The sequence below is a fragment of the Homarus americanus genome, unplaced genomic scaffold (genome assembly GCF_018991925.1).
Source record: "Homarus americanus isolate GMGI-L3 unplaced genomic scaffold, GMGI_Hamer_2.0 scaffold52512, whole genome shotgun sequence".
NCBI lineage: Eukaryota > Metazoa > Arthropoda > Malacostraca > Decapoda > Nephropidae > Homarus > Homarus americanus.
In genome coordinates this window covers 1,971,577-1,999,257 of record NW_024735442.1, presented here as the reverse complement: position 1 = coordinate 1,999,257, position 27,681 = coordinate 1,971,577, and the positions used below count along the sequence as shown (strand labels likewise).

Below are 27,681 nucleotides of genomic sequence, written 5' to 3'. Positions count from 1 at the left end.
TGCTGTACTACCATCTGTTACTGTCACCATCTGTTGCTGTACTACCATCTGTTACTGTCATCACCTGTTGCTGTACTACCACCTGTTACTGTCATCACCTGTTGCTGTACTACCATCTGTTACTGTCCCCACCTGTTGCTGTACTACCATCTGTTACTGTCACCATCTGTTGCTGTACTACCATCTGTTACTGTCACCATCTGTTGCTGTACTACCACCTGTTACTGTCATCACCTGTTGCTGTACTACCATCTGTTACTGTCATCACCTGTTGCTGTACTACCACCTGTTACTGTCATCACCTGTTGCTGTACTACCATCTGTTACTGTCCCCACCTGTTGCTGTACTACCATCTGTTACTGTCACCACCTGTTGCTGTACTACCATCTGTTACTGTCACCATCTGTTGCTGTACTACCATCTGTTAATGTCACCACCTGTTATTGTACTACCACCTGTTACTGTCACCACCTGTTATTGTACTACCACCTGTTACTGTCACCACCTGTTATTGTACTACCACCTGTTACTGTCACCACCTGTTGCTGTACTACCACCTGTTACAGTCACCACCTGTTGCTGTACTACCATCTGTTACTGCCACCACCTGTTACTGTCACCACCTGTTACTGTCACCACCTGTTACTGTCACCATCTGTTACTGTCACCATCTGTTACTGTTACCACCTGTTACTGTCACCACCTGTTACTGTCACCACCTGTTACTGTTACAGTCCATATTGTCACTAGACCACCACTTGCTTCATTACTTAGCCTCTGTCACTTTTATCAATAATGTTGTCATTGTTCCAACGCTTGTCACTGTACCACCACCTGTCACTCTCACCACATGTCACCACCTGTCACTGTACCACCACCTGTCACTCTCACCACATGTCACCACCTGTCACTGTACCACCACCTGTCACTCTCACCACATGTCACCACCTGTCACTGTACCACCACCTGTCACTCTCACCACATGTCACCACCTGTCACTGTACCACCACCTGTTACTTCTTCACATGTCCTGTCACTGTACCACCGCGTCACTGCATCACCGCCTGTCACTCACCACATGTCACCACCTGTCACTGTGCCACCACCTGTTACTCTCCACATGTCACCACCTGTCACTCTCACCACATGTCACCACTGTCACTGTACCACCACCTGTTACTCTCTTCACATGTCAACACCTGTCACTGTACCACCACCTGTCACTCTCAGCACATGTCACCACCTGTCACTGTACCACCACCTGTCACTCCTCACCACATGTCACCACCTGTCACTGTACCACCACCTGTCACTCTCACCATATGTCACCACCTGTCACTGTACCACCACCTGTCACTCTCACCACATGTCACCACCTGTCACTGTACCACCACCTGTCACTCTCACCACATGTCACCACCTGTCACTGTACCACCACCTGTCACTCTCACCACATGTCACCACCTGTCACTGTACCACCACCTGTTACTCTCTCCACATGTCACCACCTGTCCTCTCACCACATGTCAACACCTGTCACTGTACCACCACCTGTCACTCTCACCACATGTCACCACCTGTCACTGTACCACCACCTGTTACTCTCCACATGTCACCACCTGTCACTCTACCACATGTCACCACCTGTCACTGTACCACCACCTGTTACTCTCATCACATGTCAACACCTGTCACTGTACCACCACCTGTCACTCTCACCACATGTCAACACCTGTCACTGTACCACCAATCCTCTCACCACATGTCTGACCTGTCACTGTGCCACCACCTGTCCTCTCACCACATGTCACCACCTGTCCTGTACCACCACCTGTCCTCTCACCACATGTCACCACCTGTCTCTGTACCACCACCTGTTACTCTCTTCACATGTCAACACCTGTCTCTGTACCACCACCTGTTACTCTCTCCACATGTCAACACCTGTCTCTGTACCACCACCTGTCACTGTATCACCGCCTGTCACTCTCACCACATGTCACCACCTGTCACTGTACCACCACCTGTCACTCTCAGCACATGTCAACACCTGTCACTGTACCACCACCTGTCACTCTCAGCACATGTCAACACCTATCACCGTCACCACCTGTCACTCTCACCGCAAGTCACCACCTGTTACTCTCCCCACATGTCACCACCTGTCACTGTCTCCGCCTGTCACTCTCAGCACATGTCACCACCTGTCACCGTCACCACTGGTCACTACGTCACGATATGTGTTGTCACTCAACCGTCACCTGTAACTGTGTTACTATCCATTATATCACTCAACACCAGGGCTCTCTACTGCTTTATTACAGTTGACCGTTTCACCACATGTGTGGTCACGTTGTCACTACCTTGTGTAGTCATTGTTGTCACTCTGTCACTATTGTTGTCTTGTGTATACACTATATATATATATATATATATATATATATATATATATATATATATATATATATATATATATATATATATATATATATATATATATATATATAAATGAATCACTGTCACCTAACACATAATAACTTAATATAAATTAGATCTTAGATAACTTTCACTGAGAGAGTTGTTAGTTAGTTTTACAAGAATAGAAGTAGAACAGCAGGTGTCGGCGTCTGGGTCACTCAAACACACCGCCTGTACTGTACAGTATATATCGTAGATATTTTTTTTACATAATTCATACTTAAAATAATTTAAATAAACACCTGGTATGGCTGGATATACCGACACCCTACACGTCTCTCACTGTTAGTTAAGAACGTCAAAACCGGCGACAACTACGGGGGTGAGTCGCTTCCCTCCTGGGGTGTGGCAGCTGGGGTCCTCACCGTCGTCCACAATAAGAATCCTGACAATAATTATTTATCATTTACAAAAGTCCAGGACCGTTCACAGTCTTTACTTCATGGTGGAATAAGTATTTCGCTCACCTCGGGTTCTTGCCGTGTGCGTGTGTGAGAGTGTTAGCGGACGGAGGTCTGGCACCCAACTGGTGAATCTCTCTTGGCCTCGGGTGGTCCACAGGGAGAGCGCCACGCGATCCACCCTTCCCTGCCATAACCTGCTACATTTTTCCTAATAATCTTCCTCCTATTTATATGTCACGGGTAACGGGAGCTCCTTGGACTGACAGAGCAGTACCGGGGATAAAGCGGATAAGGTCAGGGACGTTGACCGGAGTGTAATGAGATTAATTACAAACTCAGGTGTGATAGCTGGGCTGGCCACCACACTCACTTCTCCGTTGTGGCCCCAGAATCCACAGCAGTGAGTGTTACCTGTGTATGTTTAGCCCCGTCTCATAGACACACGAAGAGCGAGCTAAATGTGCGTCGTGCGTATAAGATGTCACAGGAATGTGTGAGTTATGGATAGCAGAAAATTACGTGTAAATACATTATGAGTAATTGGCTTATGCGTTTAGAGAGAGGCACATACTACGTAACCTATAATAACAAGTTGCACGGAATGAGACGTTTTTCTGTTCTTCTTAAGAAATATTGAGGACACAACGTAAACGCAATTTTAACCCATATAATTTTATATAACACAGTCCGTGAAAACCAAGAATACGTTAAACAATTATCTGAAAGAAACAGTGAGAAAGTCACTAGATATAAGAAGAGATATTGTAAGTGTGATGAGGTTGTGAACAGGTGGAGAAGGCAGCAGCCATCTCAGTTAATAAACATTGTGACACTAATGTTCACGGTCCATAAATGTTGTGATATTGTAAATAAACAATTCTTCCCTCCTCCCATAATAACAACAACTACTCTTCTCATATGGTCCATGGGTGAGAGAGGCTCACCAGGGACCCCATTGGTGGAGGGGCCCTGATGGTGGTGGAGAAGGGGTCCCTGATGGTGGAGGAGGGGTCCCTGGTGGTGGAGGGGGGTTTTGATGGTGGAGAAGGGGTTCTTGATGGTGGAGGAGTGGTTCCTGGTGGTAGAGGGGGGTTTTGATGGTGGAGGAGTGGTCCTTGGTGGTGGAGAAGGGATCCCTGGTGGTGGAGGATGGTCCCTGGTGGTGGAGGAGGGGTCCCTGGTGGTGGAGGGGGTTTTGATGGTGGAGAAGGGGTTCTTAATGGTGGAGGAGTGGTCCCTGGTGGTGGAGGGGGGGACGGCAGCAGGAGGTTGGTAACATATACACGTGGTCAACTTGTATTAGGTAAGAAGTATGTGAAGCATCAGCACTTAAACTATACGAGACGTAGTTGGTCATTTTAGTCATTTTCTCAGTATTGGTGTCGACGTAAAGTACCTTAAACAGTAACACTTGGCAGACCATTGAGCCAGTTGCCTTTGCATACTTCGTTAACGTATCAACTATTATATTATTTCTTCAATTTATCGTAAATGTATCGATAAACATTTCAACCATATATATTGCAAGGTGTTCAGTTTATACTTCTTACGTTATTATGGATACAATTGACACGAGGAAGAAATTAAGTGTAATTATGGAGATGAGCTTTGATTATTTGTTTTAATGTATTTCACTAAAAATACCAAAACAACAGTCAGTATATGTACAGACTTGTTAACACTTTTTATCGTCAGTGTAGCATGTCAGGTTAGGTCAGGCACGTGTGTACAGAGCCAGTAGAGCTGGGAAGAAAGCGCGTCACAACGAAGATATGGATATTAGTGACGCACTTTGCCACACTGTCACCTGTGTACTGCGGTACCCCGGGTGAGTCAGTCAAGGGAGGGAGGAATGTGCGGGTCAGGTAAGAAGGCGCCTGGCTGCTCATCAACGCAGCTGGACGGACGTGTTACTCCGTCATGGTGTTATGTTTGTAACGCCTTACTGGGTGTTGTGTTAATTAGTGATGTGTTTCAGCTGCCTCTAGTTATATGTTTCAGCTGCTTCTATGTGTTTCAGCTGCCTCTAGTTATATGTTTCAGCTGCCTCTAGTTATATGTTTCAGCTGCCTCTAGTTATATGTTTCAGCTGCCTCTAGTTATGTGTTTCAGCTGCCTCTAGTTATGTGTTTCAGCTGCCTCTAGTTATGTGTTTCAGCTGCCTCTAGTTATATGTTTCAGCTGCCTCTAGTTATGTGTTTCAGCTGCCTCTAGTTATGTGTTTCAGCTGCCTCTCAATATATGTTTCAGCTGCCTCTCACTAAGTGTCCTTACTTCCTCTTACTGTTTGTCTTATAAAACATGTCCAGATCACAACCATCACCATTCTCACAACAACAACTCCTATGTAACAACAACTACACTATCTCTTCACAACACCTGACCTCGCCCGGGTGCCATACAGCCTCGCCCGTCATGCAGCTGCTAACATTAGCTTTACTGCCAACCTCACCTCAAGGCGGGGTGAAGAAGGATAAAAAACAAAAAACAATAAATGTGAGAGATGACACTAGAGGAGGAGCGACAGAGGTGGTCAGAGGCAGTTACAACCACACCAGAGAAGAACCTGAGGCTGAGTCACCCTGAGGCTATTCCTGGAGGAGGGGCCGCCAACCAACCTCTCCTCCTCCCTCTGCTGCCTTGCCGGAAACCTTGTCCAGGCGGGAATATTTGCTTTTATCCTCCAAAGTGTTATTAACACATATGACACGACATTCATCAGGAGAGACCCGAACATGTTCTCCATTATTCGCTTGTCTCACGAGGTGTGGAGCTTCAGGTGAGAGATAGTGAGAGGTGTTACGAGAGAGTGAGCATGATGTATGGGTGAGCTAATATGCCTCCACAGAGCGAGAAGAGGCTGTATATTAAGTACCTCGTCTCCGTACACAAGGGCTTCGGTATACTTAAGGAATGATAAATGTTTCAGTTAACTCATTACCCTTACACACATGCCAGAACAACGCTAATTATTGTCAACTTATATAAACAATCTTTTATTTAGCACAAACACTTAACTCCAATTAAGGATAAAACAAATGCTACTTTTCTACACTGTGCGTCGTGTATTGTTTTGTTTACGTCTTGTGGTGACGGAACGGGTCGTTTATCATCATGTTGTGGATCAGTTAGTCTCTGAAACGTTTAAAACCCATAACCGATAAGAGATTTATTATTATTACTATTTGGAAGCTAGAACAGGTCCCTCATTATCGTGAGTAAGGTCGCTCGATTAACTGAAGTGGTGACCACCGCCAACACCAACACCTCCCCACCAACACCAACACCTCCCCACCACCACCACACCTCCCCCACCACCACCACCACCACCACCACACCTCCCCACCACCACCACACCTTCCCCGCCCTCAGCTGTACCATTACTCTGCGTCCAAAGTTTACTGGGTGCTACTGCCTAGGAGATCCTTATTGTGTGTGTGTGTGTGTGTGTGTGTGTGTATGTGTGTGTGCGTGCAAGGGCTCTGAAGAAGGTAAGCCACAAATACTCTCTGACTGGCACTGAGCCCTCCATCTACTTATTGCTACAGAATAAGCAGTAACATTACTGGTGAATTTCCGGGAACAAGTGTAGCTATTAAGTACAAGCTAAGTCAGGTATAGGTTAGGTTAGGTTAGGTCACGTTACGTTAGCTTTACGACAGTTTAATAAGTCTTAGCTTGTTGGCCTTAAAGAAAAAATCATGAGGGAATTGAACTTTAAAAAAAAACTTACGCAATGGAAAACTTATTTACTAAAGAACTGACTATTTGTGCTTTAGACTGAACTATGGCTTTGTACTCCTAATTTCCTACTGGGGATTTATGTACGTAGTGTTTCCACAGCGCTATCTTGACTTTCTCACTCCCCTCCACTGATCACTGTTCCTCACTTTACGGAGCTGCTGAGTAAATACTATGGTTAATATAATCCACACATGACTAAATATATATATATATATATATATATATATATATATATATATATATATATATATATATATATATATATATATATATATGTATTAGTATTAATGTTTGGAAAAGTTTTAAAGAAGAAGCACAGTAAAGTAGGTAATGGGGAATGTACCTGAATGAGCCGTCACACAGTATACAGTACATAATGAGAGACCCATTTACCAAAACAATGAGAGGAAATAGTTTGTGTATGTTACTGTTTGTTTTGGGAAACAAATTGTTTTTTTTCAGCCTGTTAAATAATTAGACTAATATTGTTTTCATCCTGGGAAAAGATGATGCTTATTCATCCTGGGTAAAAATCCAGGGGTAGTATTGTTTATGTTTGCTTTGGCTTATTCGTGTCGACTTAAAATCTAGTTGTCTTAGCGGTGGAGCTTGTGGTCATTTTTCTTTTAACACCAACCATTTTACCATGTGTATAGTCACAGGTGTGTGCTCAGGTATATGTTCAGGTGTGTGGAGCCAGATGTGTAGAGACGAGGACTATGACCACTGATCCCACTTAATGCTTACAGATGATGTGAACGACAGTCACTTGGCTGATAACAAGGAGCGGAGTGTTGTGGTCACCTGCTGTAACCATCACCTCAGACTCCCACAACCTGAAGGACCCACCACCTGAGGGACCCACCACCTGAGGGACCCACCACCTGAGGGACCCACCACCCGAGGGACCCACCACCTGAGGGACCCATCACCTGAGGGACCCATCATCTGAGGTGCCCATCACCTGAGGGGCCCATCACCTGAGGGGCCCACCACCTGAGAGACCCATCATCTGAGGGACCCACCACCCGAGGACCCACCATGAGGGACTCCACCACCTGAGGGACCCATCATCTGAGGGACCCACCACCTGAGGGACCCATCATCTGAGGGACCCACCACCGAGGGACCCACCACCTGAGGGACCATCATCTGAGGGACCCACCACCTGAGGGACCCATCATCTGAGGGGCCATCACCTGAGGGGCCCACCACCTGAGGGACCCACCACCTGAGGGACCCACCACCCGATGGACCCACCACCTGAGGGACCCACCACCTGAGAGACCCATCACCTGAGAGACCCACCATCTGAGAGACCCACCATCTGAGAGACCCACCATCTGAGAAACCCACCACTTAGAGACCCACCACCAGAGAGACCCACCACTTTGAGACCCACCACCTGAGAGACCCACCACTTTGAGACCCACCACCTGAGAGACCCACCGCAGGGGAAAAAATACTTGAGCTCTTTTCATCATTTTCCCCAAGTGTCCAAGGTAGCCTACGCCATAATGCTCAAAGGCAGTATGATATATATTTACCCAAACTGTTGAGGACACATCTAACCTCTGATCCAGCTTAAACGTCGACACACACTTGGCGGACATTTCCCACGGTGTCAGAAATGTGTTCTCTCACTACCTAGCGACGAGGAAGAGGTTTAATTGTATCTCAGTTTTACTTACAAGACTCCGAGATGAAGGTTTTAGATTTAGTGAAATACTTTATAAAAATGAAGCTTCCTTGTTAACTTCCATGCCGACGGCCCCGCCTACCTATAATTAATGAACCAATCATGCACGCGTATGCTGTTTATTTATCAACTTGACTTAGATAAATGAGCATCTAAAAACAGTTCTTCATACGTTGCATTACCCGCGCCCTCCAGTGTAGACACCATACATCAACGTCGGACGCACTGCAGTGAGTTATTAATATCCTGGAGGGAATCACCTGAAGAACAGCCCCCACCTTGATTAACCTTTATATTAACCATCCTAACGCTAACCTAACATAATCTAATCTTAAGAATCCTCTAACCTACCCTAACCCAACCCAAACTAACCTTAAGGCTAATTTAAGCTAACGTAAGCACATCTCCCCAGGTCATGTCAAGGTGTTTAATCCTAAGGTGAAATAAGCTAACGGGGCTAATCCTCAGGTGATCCATTAGAGGAAAGTTATGAAAATATAAAGAGTAAATTTAACATGGTGGCGTGACCCAGGTAGCAACCAACGAAGAGACGTAGATGGTGAGAGACAGGAGTGAGGAGGTGAGAGGATGCCAGTTGGAACGAGTATTTGTTAGCATTACTTGTGGTTTATTTTTTTCTTTGCTAGGAGGTCAGTATGTTAGAGGATCAGGTGAAAGCTGGGCAAAATTCTAGGCTACGCAGTTTGGGTTCATCTCCAGTATTTCCGGTGACTATGTGGCGCGGCGCGGGTGAGACGCTGTTGGAAATGTATGAGACTAACCTAAAATAAAATACTGTATGTACGAGTCATTGTTACAACTGTACCACTGTGAGTCATTTATCTGTGTGAGTGAGTGAGTGAGTGATTGTAATCTAGTTATGGACGCATATATTTACAATGAATATAAACAACAAATGAGTGGGGGAAGTAACAGCCGCCCTGATCTTCCCCCGACGCGTGACACAACACCGAGCTGGTTCAAAGTGACTCAAGGTAACACATCGTCTCAGAGGACCGCCCGCCACCATACTTAACAACTAACAATATCCTGTAATCCCTTATTGAGGCCTTTTTCTTCCTCTCACTTCTCAGCCATTGAGGGGCTAAAAAAATTGTAATAATAAAACAAATGTAAATATAAGTGTTAGAGTAAAATAAAAACATTTAAACTTAGATAATTATATAAATAAATTCAGAGATTATCACTGAACTAAAAAAAACAAAAGACGATGGGTGGTGATTGTCAAGTAATTCCTGACAACATTATTAGGAGAAGAGTCAAGAGACACGTTCTCACCACCACCATTCACCACCACCTTCCACAGCCGATAATCAGGAAATTTACTTCAAGTTGCCAGGAAATTAGTTCTAACTGACAGTAATCAATCATTAAAATTATCAGTTAAACAGTTCGTCTGGATCAGTGACAAACAGGGGGATGATATGTGTTCATATTCTCAAACAACAACTCAATCAGCCTAAAAACTAAATACCATTTCTAGCTAAATATTTCCCTTGTGTTTGTAAGGACGAACAAGGTCACACTAACACCCAGCCGGTTTATTGACGAAATAAAAGGGAAATCTTGCTAATTACAATCAGAATTATCCTCCTCTGCATAACTGAGGTAAGGTAGAAATATCATGTGCGTTTTTTTCATGTAGGAAGCAACATTGCATTACTTACTACAGCTGCAGGAGAAAAAATCTACAGCATGTCAACTTGGCAAAACCTCAACACCTCCAACTGAACGTGTCTTTAATAAAACCCAAGTTACGTTAGACGGTAGAGCTTAGGTAACAACTATAAATACGTGATCAATTTTTTGCTTACCCTCAGGAAATATCAGGCGCCTTTTCAGCGAAGACCTTGTTCTTCCTGGGTAAATATTGCAAGTGTCTTGGCAGCTGCAGCATCATAGAAAATGGAGGCTATGCAAAGTCGAAATTGAAAACGCGAGTAGGAATATCAGACCTGAGGCTGGTGGATGGTAGTTACGCAGATTCTGACCAGGATAAAGCTGAGGCATTGCACAGCTTCTTTTCCTCAGTGTTCACAAGAGAGGATGCAACTAACCTTCCTGCGTTTGAGGACAGACGGTTCGACACAGCACTGACCCACATTGTGTTCACAGAAGAGGGTATTAGAAATAAACTGTCCAGGCTAAAGGTCCATAAGAGTCCCGGCCCTGACATGGTGCATCCTAGAGTGCTAAGAGAGTTGAGCAACGATCTTGCAGAGCCCCTGAAGATCCTGTTTTGTAAATGCCTGGATGAACAAATGGTCCCCAGTGAATGGAAAGTGGCTTATGTGGGTCCTATCTTCAAGAAGGGCGATCGTCACTCCACGAACAACTATAGACCGGTGAGCCTGACCAGCATAATATGTAAAGTACTTGAGAGTATTATCAGAGATGCCGCAATGGAACATCTAATACGAAACAACCTTGTAAAATATTGCCAACACGGTTTTATGCCGGGGCGCTCTTGCTTAACACAATTGCTCAAGGTATTGGATATTTGGACCCATATTCTGGAACGGGGTGGTAATATCGACAATATTTACCTAGATTTTACCAAGGCTTTCGACAGTGTACCCCACGAAAGGCTGAAAATCAAACTGGAAGGGTACGGAATTCGGGGAAATGTCCTAGCGTGGATAGAAGACTTTCTACATGACCGCAAGCAGTGTGTGGTGATTAATGGCACGAAATCGTCATCTGTACCTGTAACAAGTGGGGTACCACAGGGCAGTGTATTGGGCCTGCTGTTATTTGTTTGTTTCATAAATGACATGCCTGACGTTGTACACTCCTCCATACAAATGTTTGCCAATGACGCCAAGTTATTTCGGGAAATTAGAACCAAGCGGACTGTGAAGAGCTGCAGAAGGACCTCTGTGGGCTCCAGGAATGGTCGAAGAAATGGCTGCTGAGATTCAATGTCACGAAGTGTAAGAGGATGTACCTGGGGCGTACCAACGGTAAGGAGGCGTATCATATGTCCCAACGGGATGAAGAAATTGCACTAGTTGAGACTGTGTGTGAGAAGGACCTAGGTATGTATGTTGACAATGAGCTGAAGTTCTCGGGCCATTGTGAGAAGAAGGTAAATCAGGCAAATAAATTATTGGGTCTTACAAGAAGGTCATTCAGATATCTAGACGGTCCGTCCCTCGTAACGATCTTCAGGAGTGAAGTGCTTCCCCATCTGGAGCACTGTCACCCCATCTGGTCCCCGAGATATGCTAGGGACTGTCAGTTGGTTGAAAATGTTCAAACGATGGCCACCAGACTGGTGCCTGCACTTCGGCACCTCAGCTACCCTGAGAGATTGGAGCGCCTGAACTTGCCTAGCTTATACTACAGACGGGCAAGGGGTGACCTATTTGAGGTGTATTAGCATCTCAGGGGGCACTACTCAGTTGGGTGTCCTTACTTGGAGCTGGCGGACGCTCGCCCCACAAGGGGTCACAGATCAAGATTGAAGAAGCCGCAAGTCCAGAAAACCGTGAGGGCAAACTTTTTCGGAGTGAGGGTTGTAAACTCTTGGAACAATCTACCAGAGAGTGTTTTGACGGCACCGAGTGTGAGCTCTTTCAAGACAAGACTTGACCAATACTGGAGCGGGTTCAGGTACATTCAGGAGCCGGTGCATGCCCAGCATTTGCCAACCGTGCGTGACAGAGACGTGGCCGATCGCCAGGGCGGCTAGCGGGCCGATCTTTTGGTGAAGAAGATAAATGAAAAGAGACGTGACCGATCGCCCAAGCGGCTAACAAGCCGATCAGTGGCGAAAAGGATAAAATTAAAAAAGTAAAAAGTAAAAGGAGGCGTGACTGCAAAACTGAAGACAGACGACCCAAGAGTTGAGACGTCTTCTAATGCCACCTGCAGGATGACGATCGTATCATTACACAGAGACAGTTGTAGAAAATGGTGGGAGTGTTGAGGGTGAGGGAGATGTGGAAAAATTCGATCGTTTAGGTGAGGGAGTGATGTTTTATACAGGAAGGAAGGGAGGGAGGGGAGGGAAAAAGCGAACAAACCCCATATTTTTTATGTGCGAAGAGAGAGAGAGAGAGAGAGAGAGAGAGAGAGAGAGAGTGAGAGTGTGTGTGTATGTATTTTTTGTCATGGCTGCTAAATGTGCTGATCTGTCGATTTTTTTTCTCTGAGACCTGTGTGTGTGTGTGTGTGTTACTCTCGCTGTGAGGGCGCGTGTTCCCTCGGTATCTACACCACCCTCATCTTACTTACTTCTCTTAGTCTCACTCTTACTCAGTTCCGTCACCCATCCTTTTGGTAGCAGGGACATTCTTTTGGTAGCATGGACATTCTTTTGGTAGCATGGTCCTTCTTTTTGGTAGCATGGTCGAGGGTCTAGGCACATGGGTATGGTAATTCTGGTATCAAGTCACTTGAATGGAAATAAAGGTAAAATACTGTGGGAGAAAGGAATACACCTAAAGTACTCTAAAACAAGTTTATTAATATGCAATCAATGGGGAAAGATATTGTATTAGTCATATAACTACCAGGCTCAACTCCTGGGCTTATTGCAGATTCAGTACTTACTCAACATACTCGTTAATAATTAAACTAGCATATACAGGGGTCCACTACCCAACATGGGATAATTATTTCCATCTAATTATCCCTAACATACATGTTACAACCCTCTCTGTGGACATACACTTCCAAGGAGCAACCCAGGGTAGAACACTAGGGCTCACGACCGTTGTTAATGTGGGGTAGCCAGACACATGGCGAGTCTGGGGTCTGGCCCAACGAAGCGGTGGGGCACATTAATCAGGCCACATCGGTGCAATCGTTTCGTATATGATCCCTGTTGGTCATCTACTACATCCGAGGCCGTTGTTGAATGGTGGCAAGAATCACAATGGGATCTGGAGAAACATGGAAGCAGCGTCAAGGAACGCTTTCCTTGGCTCGTCTTGGGGTATATATACCCCTGAGTTGCCAGTGATCGCTACTCATGCAATGACAATAATTACAAACACACTAACTGTTACTCATTCAAAGATGACCCTCAGTTGACAAAGGTCTGGCGAATTACTTGAGTTAATTTACACAGACTAATTCAAGATTGAGCTTCCCAGGAGAAAGTGGAATAACAACGCATTGATAACTGTCTTCACAAAGGCGGGACTCTGGGAGGGAACGCAAGTGTAGAGTGTATGGGGAAAAAACACGTCTTCTCAGGGGTCGCTAACTCACTCATGTTTTGCGGGCGTAGAGTTTAATAAGAATCATTAGTTAAATAGACCAGCAGTCAACGTGACCATGACAAAGCTCTCCCGTTTCCCGAGATTCTTATTAAGCGGTAACGTTCGCTAAACATATAATTACACAGATTCTTTAAACAACTGTTACCTTTCGTCACGGTTTCACACTACATACACTCGTAAAACACATCAGGACTATTACAGGTATCTGGTACAAAAGCATACAAAATAAAAATAAACAATGGTTACATTCATGGGATAAACGGTAGCTAAAAAAACCCAATCTATTATCATAGACAACATGGCATAGGGAAACAAAATACAGGTAATTAAACATACATAGGAGAATAATGCAATAAATAAAAAACATAAAAATGGGGTTACATACAAAAACATAAAAAATTTGTTACACAATACAAACTCTGAAGATACAGTTTCTCATATCACAGTTCAAAGAGGAGACTGATCAAATGCTTACGCGACACCACTGAGATTTAACTTAGACTTCTCAAGCTAGGACGTAGATGAACAGATCCCATCAAGTCGAAGGAATGACATGCTTAGCTTTAAACTAAAGAGCCATGTCCTACTCGCGAAAGGCAGCAACCTTCGAAGGATCCCGAACGAGCGGAGATTCCTTAGAATACATGCACCTCCTAACGGTCCTTATGGGAGTACAGCCAAACCTAAAACTATCTGTACTTATGGCATTGCCATGTAGTGAAATCAGCGCCATTGTCGAGGCCTGGCTCCACCTAAAAGTCACGAACATTACTCCTATACACATACACAATAAGCCTAGCTAGGGCTTTACCGGCAAAACTTGAGAACTCTCAACTGGTATCTTTACTCAACTAGTAAAAGACACCCATCAGATGATTGCATAACTGCCAATCCATCTTCCAATCTCTGTGTCTACTGCACTTGACAATCCCCATCGAAAAAAAATCAAAATAGGAAAAAAAAAATCACAAACACCTACACACTCTCAAACATTCCACAACTCACATGGCAAACAACGTACTCACTTACCAGTTGTACTTCTCAATTGCAACACAAGTATGCAAAACATCACTCTTCACCATGCACGTCAACAATCAATGCATTCCAGTCAAAGTCTACAACCCTTTAAAGAAATCTCGGTAACACTGATGCTCGTCTCTCACATAACTAGCAAGAGAGGCATTCCACACTCTTTTTTTCTACACTTCCTTGTCCATCAGGCCATGCACCTGATGAAGCAACTGGTGGTGAAATCTGGGTGTCATTCCTGAGAATGAACATGTCTCCACCTCCATATTTCTCAAGTCTACACATCAACTTACTGGATACAGGTTCTGAGCTGACTGCCCTGAATTGTTCTCTTGTGACGGCCATCATACCTGGAGGTCACAACTACTCACTGTACTACACAACACGGGCACAGTGCACATTTTCAAAAACAAATGGATTACTGCCTAACTGTCCTAATACATGAAAACACTTGAAATACTGGCTCAAAATTATTGCACAAATTACTACTCAACTTATTACTCATTACCCGTAGTGATAATACTGAAATGTGAACTTGTACTTTACTGCTTCACTGATGAATACACAGGAAAAACATCACTGTACTCTGTTGTCACTTTTCGAGACAAACTTATTGTGCACACTCAAAGGCAGTTGTACTTGTTATTGTCAATCTCTGTAGGGTGCAACACTGTATTAACTCTTCCGGAATTACACTGTACTCTAACAAATCAAACTTAAAAAAAAGAATCAGACATTTCCATTACCGAGTCACTCACAAAAATAAAGTGGTAATACTGTAATACTTTACGAGACTGTCCCCTCGGTACTCAACAAATATTCACTGTCTTTTCAATTTCAATGATTTCAACATTGTTATCACTTCACAATTTACTCTGTTGTACTCACAAATGGGAGGTTCTTACATGTACTTTCACCAATCAATTTTCAAAGATTGCGTTCTTTTACAGATGTCCATATCACCATAGAGTCCTCAACTCATCAAAGCAATTGCTGAAATTATACATGTATTAGATCTCAAATAAACATAAAACACACTTAATGACAATGCCTGTAAGTCTACACTGCTAGAACTAATGCTCTATGCACTAAAAATCATACTAGTAGAAACAATACAAACAATACAATATACTCGGGAACCTAACACCACACATGTTATACAAATAAATTCACTTGTCAAAATTGACATCAACTTATAACTAAAACACTTCCAATTGAAATTAAACAACTACCTCCATAATATGTCAATCACAAATAACACTCAGTTACATAACCTTAATATAATTACGGCCTTCCGGTACACTCAGAAATCAACACTGTCCACAACACTCTTAACACGGCACATGTTCAATGTCCCTCATTGTCTGTAAATAACAAAGTATTAACTCGAGTGATCACAACAATTGCTATGGGACCAGTGCAGAAAGGCACCCAAAAAAAAATTTACCTTGGCATACAACCAACACTTTTATGAGATTTTCGCAAAAGACTGCAAAAAAAATTAGGTAGCTAACCTCTGTTTTTCAGACACTTTTCAATATAGTACTTGAATATTATAAGTATTCACATTTTACTGTACACTTTACTTTAAAACAGATTTCTAATTTTCTCGAGGCCAATGTTCTAACCAAACTCCAAGTAAAGTATTTGCCGTGAACTGTTTTCAACATCTCTGTAACCTCAAAAAAATTTGCACAGAATTACAACTATACTGTGCACTGGGAAAAATTACATTACAAGATTATTAGCAGTCTGAAATATTCATTAGTTACAGTGACATGATTAGGTAAATGCACGGAGAAATGGTTACTACATATGCACCCTTAAACACAAAAATTACCCACAGTATCACATTTATTCCTCCTGACCTTGATACCATATAAATTACATCTCAGCTGCACACCAATGTGAGGGCGCGTGTTCCCTCGGTATCTACACCACCCTCATCTCACTTACTTCTCTTAGTCTCACTCTTACTCAGTTCCGTCACCCATCCTTTTGGTAGCAGGGACATTCTTTTGGTAGCATGGACATTCTTTTGGTAGCATGGTCCTTCTTTTTGGTAGCATGGTCGAGGGTCTAGGCACATGGGTATGGTAATTCTGGTATCAAGTCACTTGGATGGAAATAAAGGTAAAATACTGTGGGAGAAAGGAATACACCTAAAGTACTCTAAAACAAGTTTATTAATATGCAATCAATGGCGAAAGATATTGTATTAGTCATATAACTACCAGGCTCAACTCCTGGGCTTATTGCAGATTCAGTACTTACTCAACATACTCGTTAATAATTAAACTAGCATATACAGGGGTCCACTACCCAACATGGGCTAATTATTTCCATCTAATTATCCCTAACATACATGTTACAACCCTCTCTGTGGACATACACTTCCAAGGAGCAACCCAGGGTAGAACACTAGGGCTCACGACCGTTGTTAATGTGGGGTAGCCAGACACATGGCGAGTCTGGGGTCTGGCCCAACGAAGCGGTGGGGCACATTAATCAGGCCGCATCGGTGCAATCGTTTCGTATATGATCCCTGTTGGTCATCTACTACATCCGAGGCCGTTGTTGAATGGTGGCAAGAATCACAATGGGATCTGGAGAAACATGGAAGCAGCGTCAAGGAAAGCTTTCCTTGGCTGGTCTTGGGGTATATATACCCCTGAGTTGCCAGTGATCGCTACTCACGCAATGACAATAATTACAAACAAACTAACTGTTACTCATTCAAAGATGACCCTCAGTTGACAAAGGTCTGGCGAATTACTTGAGTTAATTTACACAGACTAATTCAAGATTGAGCTTCCCAGGAGAAAGTGGAATAACAACGCATTGATAACTGTCTTCACAAAGGCGGGACTCTGGGAGGGAACGCAAGTGTAGAGTGTATGGGGAAAAAACACGTCTTCTCAGGGGTCGCTAACTCACTCATGTTTTGCGGGCGTAGAGTTTAATAAGAATCATTAGTTAAATAGATCAGCAGTCAACGTGACCATGACATCGCCAGTGGTTTTCTAGTCTTTTCGTCTGGGATCAAAGTTACTATCTCTGAACAAACTTTTTACAGGTATCGCTGTATGGTCGATATTTCATTTAATTGTCAATTTAAATAGCATTTTATATGTGTATTTATTAGCGCCAAAACTACCTAACGCTTTCCTAGACAGCTTAAACTTTCAGATGACCTTTTTTTTTATAAGCATCCCATCTAGACGTGACAGCTTAGGTCAAGTTCATAAAACACGGTGTGCTAGGTCATCCGGGTCACAGTATCAGTGGTGAGAATAAACGCCTTGACCTATTTCCTTCATATTTTCTGAGTCGATAAAACCAGAAGTAGTAAGCCTTTTACAGAGGATTAAGTGAGGGAAAGATAATATTTCAAATGATAGGATATACCTACTATACATTTGTGCGTGTTTATTTACGGTATAAAATGCTGGGCTCAGTTAGCGTAGTTACCCATTTTACGTTCTTTCTAATGATTCATATTAAAGAGACTGAAATTGTGTTCATTCCTAACTCTTTTATATACGTAAAATGTTTTCTTTTGTTTATTAATGTAAAATAAAAGTTGGATTACTTACTTTGATGAAAATAATATGTAAATTAACTTGAAATATACACAGTGATGCTTTTTATCATTATTCATCACTTATAGATCAAGTTGTTGATGTATTTTTAGATATAGATCACTCTGGTTCTTTGACCTTCAACGTCCTTCTTTACCAATTTATGAGACGTGTGTGTGTGTGTGTGTGTGTGTGTGTGTGTGTGTGTGTGTCCCTCTCCTATCTAGTATCTCCTTCATTCCACCCATCCAATATCTTCCTGGTTTTCCCCTCTCTCTTTCTCTCTCTCTCTGGTGCTACCATCTACCTTCTTAAGTTCACTTTACCAATCCCTATTATCTATTTTTTCCTTATATCCTGTTCTCTTCACTTCCACATCTTCTTACCGGCCTCAGGCTTGCTTACGGTCTTTCTTACATATTCATTTATATATTTTTTCGTATTTTTAACTTAATTCTTTCCGTCTTTCTCATCAGCAGCACCCGGAGGAAACTTGTGACGTTTGGTAAGGTCACACTGCAGGATAATGCCCTTCTCACGACTGTACCGGGCCAGGACGCGAAACCAGGACAAAGCAGCACGTAACCACTCCACCACTACCCCTCATTTTCTCTCTCGAATTTCTCACTTTACTCACGTCTTCCAAAACAACTCACACGCTCTCGCTCTCTCTCTCATTTCTTCGTTTTTAATACCATTCACCATTATTTACCCTTGCATAAAGAGCACTGTCTTCCCCCGGCTGTCATCTCGTCTTCCTTACAGTTGATGATCATGTGCTATACCCAGCAATGCTCGCCTCTTTAAGCCAGCCAGTCTCTCCACCCATCACTCATTTGTTTGGACTGTTTTATTTTATTTTCTAACCCCTTGTTTTCACCCCCCCCCTCCCACACCCCCACACACCCACACCTCAGTCCTAAGTAACCTCCTTGAACCACAATCTTAAACTACTCTCATTCTGCCTCAGCTGTTTCCAATTCGTGCTTGTCTGCCAGTATATTTTTTCAGTCATTCCTTTCATTTTCACCCATATTCACTTTCATTGGCTTGTTCTAGCCCCTATCAATCAGTATTATATAAATATGGGCTAAGGACATATATTCATTATATACATTCTATCACCCAGACTATTGAGCATAAAGCTACATAAGCATTTGCTCTGTCACACCTCCTAGGGTGGACAGCACACATAAACATTTGTAGTTTCACACAGATTCAGGTTACAACCCATAAATATATGTCCCCAGGCCTCCGTGAGAGTAGGCCTGTGGAGTGTAGCCTCTTATCTCTGTGTTAACGTATAGATTACATACCCCCTTACAAGCAGACAGAGAGAGGTTCGCCTAGTTCACAGTTTCACACAGTTCACCAGTTCACAGCCAGACACCGTACCAAAGAGACGTGTGTGAGCATAGCTCCCAAGGCTGTATCTCTCTCTAATTCTACCAGCTAGTTACAAGCTAATAGCTAATGCTCAGTAGTCTGTCAATAAACAATTCTGTAACTACCAGAGCATCCAATATAACTAGAAAATCACCAAGTGTGTTTACATTAAACCAAGGAACCACAAATTAAGATGATAGAACCTGTGTACACTTGTGTATACTTACAAGCTAAGATAATTACAAGTGTAACCCAGGTGGGCTTGGACGACTCAACGACTCAACTCAACGACTGTATCAAAGGTGACACGCCGTGAGACTACCTATTATCTCACCCAGCTTCATCAAAGGTACCAGCGACTACTCTACACTCGTTCAGGCAAGTGTTAACAAGTGAGGTCGTTTGATATCAAACCCCGGCCCAAACAAGCTCGTTAATATTTTTTTCGTTCTCTTTCCTTTGGTGTTTCTATTTACTGTTACTCTCACTTGTATCAGTATTGGCCAGACACTAAAGACGTTAACTCGGCTTATATTTCAGTCTTGTGTCCACCACTGAATAGTTAAACAATCATTCATGTGTATTTTGGATGTTTTCAATCTCACACACACACACACACACACACACACACACACACACACACACACACACACAGTGACCTCCATTGTAAACATTAATCTGTATGTTCACTGTATGTTCCTTTACCTTTATCTAATGAAGGCTTTTGTTAAATCACCAATGTCAATGTATGTAACAAGTCATTTATGTTCCATGTGTATTTTCAGCTTTGGGGCTGCAGAGCTTTTCCAATAAACCGTTAATTATTATTATTTTTACACATCCAGTGCGTCAATGAGTTGTGAAGTAGATTAATACTAATTTTACTGGAATTTAAATTTCTTTAGAACAACTGATCCAATAACCAGTTTATAAGAGTTACCGATAAGCTGAATTCTCATTACCTTTACAAGTAGCAGTGATAATAATGACCTAGTCGTATGTACAGTACAGGGAATGGCAATGATTTAACAGAGAAAACTGACATGGAAGGGTAGACTAAATTGTAAGCTAAATAGAAAATCAAGTTTACACAGAGAGCCGACAAACTATAGCAGCTATTAGTACTGTAGTCTCATCACCGTAAAGCTCATCTTTATGTTATTTATATATTCGGATCATAATTCTTGACGATACAGTGTGGTAGCCTGTGGTGACCTCTAGCCGTGACCTGAGTTATGATCAAGGTATGTCAAGAAGAACTAACACCATGGGGGACCAGTGGTAGAAGCGGTACCGTTCTTGCCTCGCAAGCGAGATGTCCCTGCTCACCTAGCAGTAAAGTAGGTACCTGTTGTAAGTCGCGAATTCGTATTCAGGGAGTTGTTGGAGCTTCCAATAACTTGATGACATAAACCACTGACTCTTCAGGCTTCTACGCCCTTAACTCGTGAGACATAAAGGCAAGCATGAACTAAGCATGCTTCCCTGTTGAGCGCTGTAAACGCTTCTGCGCTTCACCTTACACAAGGATGTAGGGGGGTGCCCAATAAAAAAAAAAAAAAACTGACACCATCCTGATATATCAAGATCGTGAGGACAAACACAACTTCTCGGTGTTTTAATTTATTTGTTAAACTCTGGGTCTCTACTCGTGCACCATAAGTAGTGTGCACAATGTGTTTATCTCCCTTAGTCGTAAAGAGGATCACCAGCTGCTCTTATCTAAACTACTGAATCTCACGTAACGTTTAGCGAACCTCTTAACCTCACCTTAACACCGCTAAGGAGACGAGACGGTGTTTGATCCAGCAACATTTAGTCATAACAGAGCCGCAACACCGAAGTAGTTAATTACAGGAGCATTAAGAAGTGGAGGCAATAAACATAAAGGGACATACCAGGTGCTGCCAGAGGAAGTGTTGATGTTGGCAGGCTGTGAACAAGTCACGGGATAAAATAAACATCTGGGCCCACATACCTGGCGAAAGCACCCGATGACTCAACGTCCTGGCGAGCCTCACCGAGTGGCTGAACTATCGCTCACAAACTGACTTATATGGCAACATTTGAGGCAAAACATAAGTTTCTTACCGCGTTCTCACAAGGAGGAAATTACTCAGATTTTCTTAAGGGTTAAAATATTATTATTTTATCACACATAAGAGTCAGCAACAGCCAATGAAAACTTGACTTGAAATGTTGTAGTTTGTTTAAAGGCTAAATTTTCCTTTTTGTCTATCGTGGTAATTTTCAAAATGTTGTTTATATTATTCTCGCCACCAGCCCGCCAGCGTCACAGCAGCGTCACACTATCACCAACCCACCAACGTCACCCCACCACCAGCGTCACTGCAGCGTCACACTACCACTAGCCCGCCAACGTCACACTACCACCGGCGTTACACCATCAACAGTGTCACACCACCGCCATTCCAGCACAATGCCAGTAAACTACCACCATAACACAAATAGACTACCGTGACAACATTGGCAGACTAACCAACATACTGCCACCATACCAGCACCATACCAGCAAAAACAACAACTCCAAACTACCAGCACCACACTTATCATCATATTCTCATAATACCAAGCGAACAGCTGCATAAACTAACGCCTATGCAAAGCTCTCTCTCAGGTGACTCGTCTAACCACTTGAATACGATAACTTAGCTCTCTGAAAATGACAACTTATTCCCGAAAGTATGAAGCCGTTTTACTCAAGTCATTGTTCTCAAAGGGTTAAGTCATCGTATTCGAGGGGTTAGGTCATCGTACTCAAAGGGTTAAGTCATCTTACTCAAGGGGATGTCATTGTTCTCAAGGGGTTAAGTCATTGTACTCAAGGGGTTAGGTCATCGTACTCAAAGGGTTAGGTCATCTTACTCAAAGGGATGTCATCGTACTCAAGGGGTTAAATAATCGTACTCAAGGTTAAGTCATCGTAGTCAAGGGGTTAATATGGTCACCTGTTAAGTCCTGGGTAATACAGTGATGACCTTCTCTCACCTTGATGTTGTTCACAGTTGCTCAGATTACTTTGTTCAAGGCTTATGAGCGTGGATAACACCACTACACACACACAGACATGTTACACACACACAAATATATATATATATATATATATATATATATATATATATATATATATATATATATATATATATATATATATATATATATATATATATATATATATATTATCTTCAGGGTGAGTACAGACTGTACTCACCCCTGAAGATGTGAATTTGAAAGCGCTTGAACTTCGTGTTTTCTTCTTTCCTATCAGCATATATATATATATATATATATATATATATATATATATATATATATATATATATATATATATATATATATATATATATATATATACAAACTTGTCATCATACATATACACAAACTTGTCCTCACCTATACACATATATATATGCATCTATACATACAGGCATACAAGCATAGGTTTATATGTGTATGTGTTAATATATACACTGATAAATGGCTAATTATAGCACTAAACACTATCGGGAGAGAGAGAGAGAGAGAGAGAGAGAGAGAGAGATTTCAGACAGGTGGTTCTTATGACGTCAGGACAGCAATGTTTACGATGCCTTACCTGAGGGATGTGAATCATCCTACGGGGTCGTGGTGATGTACACGAACTGGACCACAAAGGGGGAACAACGTCAGCTTCTCCAAACACCAATAGAATCTCTCTCTCTCTCTCTCTCTCTCTCTCTCTTGATGACTATTAAATGTTGGGTAGGCCATAAAATGTAGTAGGGATATGCCATGATTTTTTGTGTTTCCATAAGATCTTTATTATGCATGTGAATAAAGTATTCTGTATTACCACTTACACAACTTTTCCCGTATCAACAAGCCACCAGCACATTATACAGTACTGTATAAGACTGGGATGTGCTGTCAGTCGCTGGGATGTGCTGTGCTGTCAGTCGCTGGGATGTGCTGTGCTGTTAGTAGCCAAAATAAAGCAGCAGAATTTGTGAGGTTTATAACGTGTATTTGTGTTTGCTGTCTGAGTCGTGGTGAATACTCTCTCTCTCAGCCGTCTTGTGGACACCGTTACCTGCATCTGACTTTTGGGAGGGAGCTCGACCTTCACCTGGTGCGGAGAGAACTGTTGAGAGGGTTTTGGCCGGTGGGACCAGTTTCCTGAGTGAAGAGACGATCATCAAACTACTCCTTTTTCATGAGATTTTTAGACATTAATTATAGAGTCTTGTGTCGCTGTCTTATGGCTAACTACTGGTTCCTTCTGGTGCCAAGGTGTTCACTCAACACTCACCCATAGCAGGAATTGTCACTCATAATGTCGCACCAAATATGGAGGACTTTTACGTGTTCAGTTTCTACAACAGTCACAGCTTCAAGTACTGAGTTAGGAAAACTATACCGCCAGACTCTTGAGGGTTATAACCCATCAGCGAGAAGCCGTGGGACCTCCACCAAGAATGTCTGGAGGGCCAGTTTACCTCCGGGAGAAGGAACAACAACATATGACCACGTAGACATTCCATCTTCGTCAGTAGTCACATCGACCCTTACCTTAACTGCCACAAGATGTCGCTGCCACACCGAGGTCCAGCATCCCTCACCACACTGATCCCTTCATTTTGTGTTTACGTTGGTTTCATTCTTAAGTTATGAAAAACAAAATTATATTGGCAGATATAAAAAATTTCTAAGGATTTATCTATGTTTCCCCATATTTTCAGTGTTAACATTGGTCTGTTTATCCTGGTTATTGCTTTCTAAACTCAAGTATCCTGTTCAACATGTTACACAAGCCACATAAAGAGTAGAGGAAGATGTGTTCCTGTAGGTGTGGTTTATATCTATAGCCCAACACAAAAGTGATTTGTACTCAATCTTAGATATGAAGACTCATGTCAGTTCTTCATGTACTCAGCGCCAGCAGACTCAATAGATCTTATCATATACAGAGAAAAGCATTTGATGCTCACTTGTTTTCTTCTTTTGATGTGTCTGTGTAGGTTAATTCCCTTATACAGTCTTTGGTTTATTATTGCTTAAGGAAGTAGTAAGTTATTCCCACTCTCAGTTATATGTGTTAGAGAGGAAGAAGAAAAAACAATACTTTATTGTTGTACTTTTATTTATATTTTAAAATATACAATTAGTTAACAAGAGCAATAATCTCAGAGTGGATGGCTTCACAATAGGAGAATTTTGGGTTACCAAGTGATTTTGGTGTCACGTGGAGTGACCAATCAGCATCAAGGGAATATAGAGACAAAACTGACAAAAAAATCTAAACATAGACGAATACAAGCCATAGAGTGTTAGTCCAATTAGATTGTCGATGACATCACAGCAAAGTTAGATATAATTGGACAATTTCAATAATTTTACAGGGGCTATGATCCAATACATCTCCTCGTCACTGATGACGTCACCGGAAGCTGCCTAAGCGCGTCAAGACGAGCAAAATGAAAACCAAATAAAACCCGCCAATAGGAAGCTAGAATATGAGACTATCTTGTATCATACAGCAGCTTACTATTTACAAGCTCTATTGTCCACAGGATGATTAACCACTATCTCATGAAGATAAAGTATGGTCTCTCATAGACATATGTCTTTTACACCTGCATTACTGAGTCTGTCTTAGATTAAGATGTGACACAAGCGTTAACTGCTCAACAACCTTCAGATGAATCTTAAATATATAAATATATATCTATATATTTTTCGTTACATTAGGGGCCTAATAGTATATAAAGGAGAAGTATCAGTGTAGATGCCATACGCATTATAACAAGAAAAAGTTGATCTGATGGAGTATAAGAACAATTTATCTAAAAGTTTCAAGAGAGAAGAAAGTGAGATGCTTTACTTGGAGAAACCGTACGTGAACTGGTGCGATCGAGACTTCACCCTGGGCTCGCTCTCATAGGGGTCAAGGGAGGAGGAGCGGAGAGTCCTGCTGTACTTATAAGCGTCACCGTCTCCGATGCTGTGTTTCCTCATCTTCTTGATCATTTTGTTGATGTTGTCGGTCAGCTCTTCTGACTCCTGCGCCTTCCTCTGGTCGAACATTTTCTTGGCTGAGCGGAACTTCTTGTCTTCATCGTCAACGATGCTCTTAATGGAGCGTGAGGAGGAGAAACTGAAGTCATCGTCGCTAAGACTGACATTGCGACGTCTCGGCCTCGGCGGCAGCTTAAAGTCAGCATCATCTTCTAAGCTTAGGAGACGAGATGGCCTCGGGGGAGCTCTCGGAGGTTTGGAAGATTCGAACTTGCTGGTCTCTTGGTAAGAACTCTTTCGGACCGTCGAACCTGTGCCAGGGATCGTGTACGACGCTTGATCCTGTTTGACAGTCCTTTTGCCCGGGGCGTCCAGGGCCTCGTTGTACACCACTTCCTCCCACTTCTTGGCTCGTGAGCCTGTTCCTCTCTCAATAAGGTCAGCCTTCTGGAATTTTTTCTCAAGTTTTTTGATATCATCCATGAGGCCCTTTTTTGCTGCAGGGTTGATCCCGAAGTCGTCACCACTAACTGCATCTTTACCAACGGAGGTCTTGAACCCAAAATCCGAGTCGATGTATCTCCTAACTGGTATTTTGAAGTCTAGATCGTCAACTAGCGAGAATCGCCTGCGAGGTTCGGGTTCTGGTTCGTCAAAACTGAACGACAGCTTTCGGTCTCGGTTGCGTCCTGACCTCGATGGCTGCGGGATGTCATCAGGTTCGCTCCCTCTGGAGGACCGACCACCACTTGAAGCGCGACGGTTCACTAAGGGCTGAGACAAGGCTGACTCGTTGGTTTCATAAGGGAGGCCTCGAGTCTTACCATAAAAAGGCTTGTTGGCGAAGCGTTCAGCGTAGGAGGCGGCTTCGGGAGGCTGTTGTTTGGACCGCAGCAGTTCACGGTTCTCGATGTAGTCGGTTTGCGGGTTGTAGTAGCTCTCGCCGACCCTGTAGTTGTAGTCATAGATGCGATAAGGCAGCTTCCTCTTCCACTTCTTCTTTTCATCCATGCTGGCGGCTGTAAGAGGAAGAGAGGGTGAACTGCCACGAGAGGTTCTTAAACAGTTATCGTTATCAGTAAATCAAGATAAAGTTAATTGATGATATGATGTTCTCTAAATACATGTAAATACTGTATATCAAATTGAAACTTGATTCTACTCATTAAGATAAACAGCTATTCATGTAAACTGATACCTGTATGATTATTAACTACCAATAAAATAATTACATAAAAACAATATGCAACAGACTTTGGGTAAGACTGACTCAGGACCATGAACCTAAATATTAAAAAGGCTTATATTCTTACATGATAACCTTAAGTCTAAAGAAAATTAATCATCATCTTAAAATTAATAAAACTCCCAAGAAAATTATTTTTGTGATGAATTAATGGCTGGATGATGGACGTGTGATGATGGCTTAATAAATCTGGTTAGTATGTCTGATGGACCTTGTACATTGTAGTCAGGATATTAAACAAATGATGCATGCATGTATGTATGCGTGTATGCATAAAACAATTATGTCAAATTCTAAATACTTTGCTGACATTACCAGTAAGTGTTTCATCAACCACCAAAATATGAACTCCTTACGTGTGTTGTAGTGACCCACGCCTCTGTCCTGCCCACACTTCTGTCATGCTCACGCCTCTGTCATGCCCACACCTCTATAATACCCACACCTCTGTCATGCCCACACCTCTGTCATGCCCACACCTCTGTCATGCCCACACTTCTGTCATGCTCACGCCTCTGTCATGCCCACGCCTCTGTCATGCCCACACCTCTATAATACCCACGCCTCTGTCATCCCCACACCTCTGTCATACCCACGCCTCTGTCATACCCACGCCTCTGTCATACCCACGCCTCTGTCATGCCCACGCCTCTGTCATGCCCACGCCTCTGTCATACCCACGCCTCTGTCATACCCACGCCTCTGTCATGCCCACGCCGAGAGTATGTTACGACAACAGATGTAAACACACAGCAGGATGTAGTTACGTTCCCTGAAGAAAACAAACCAACAAAAAACAAATGAGTATCTGAAGGCGTAAAGAAGCAAAACAAAAATCTTTAAATT

The 27,681-nt window shown here is 42.8% G+C and overlaps 1 protein-coding gene across 4 annotated transcripts in view; it reads right to left on the bottom strand.

Annotated features, from left to right (window-relative positions):
- Positions 1-24,696: 24,696 nt before the first annotated feature.
- The window catches only part of LOC121870985, a 62,612-nt gene continuing 59,627 nt past the window's right edge, over positions 24,697-27,681 (bottom strand). For 3 of the 4 annotated variants that reach the window (XM_042372989.1, XM_042372987.1, XM_042372986.1), the window contains exon 2: positions 24,697-26,608. In XM_042372989.1, the coding sequence (XP_042228923.1) occupies positions 25,452-26,600 (1,149 nt within the window). In that variant the 5' untranslated portion in view covers positions 26,601-26,608 and the 3' untranslated portion in view covers positions 24,697-25,451. The remainder of the gene's footprint in view (positions 26,609-27,681) is intronic. The other variant, XR_006089808.1, reaches the window with a different exon arrangement.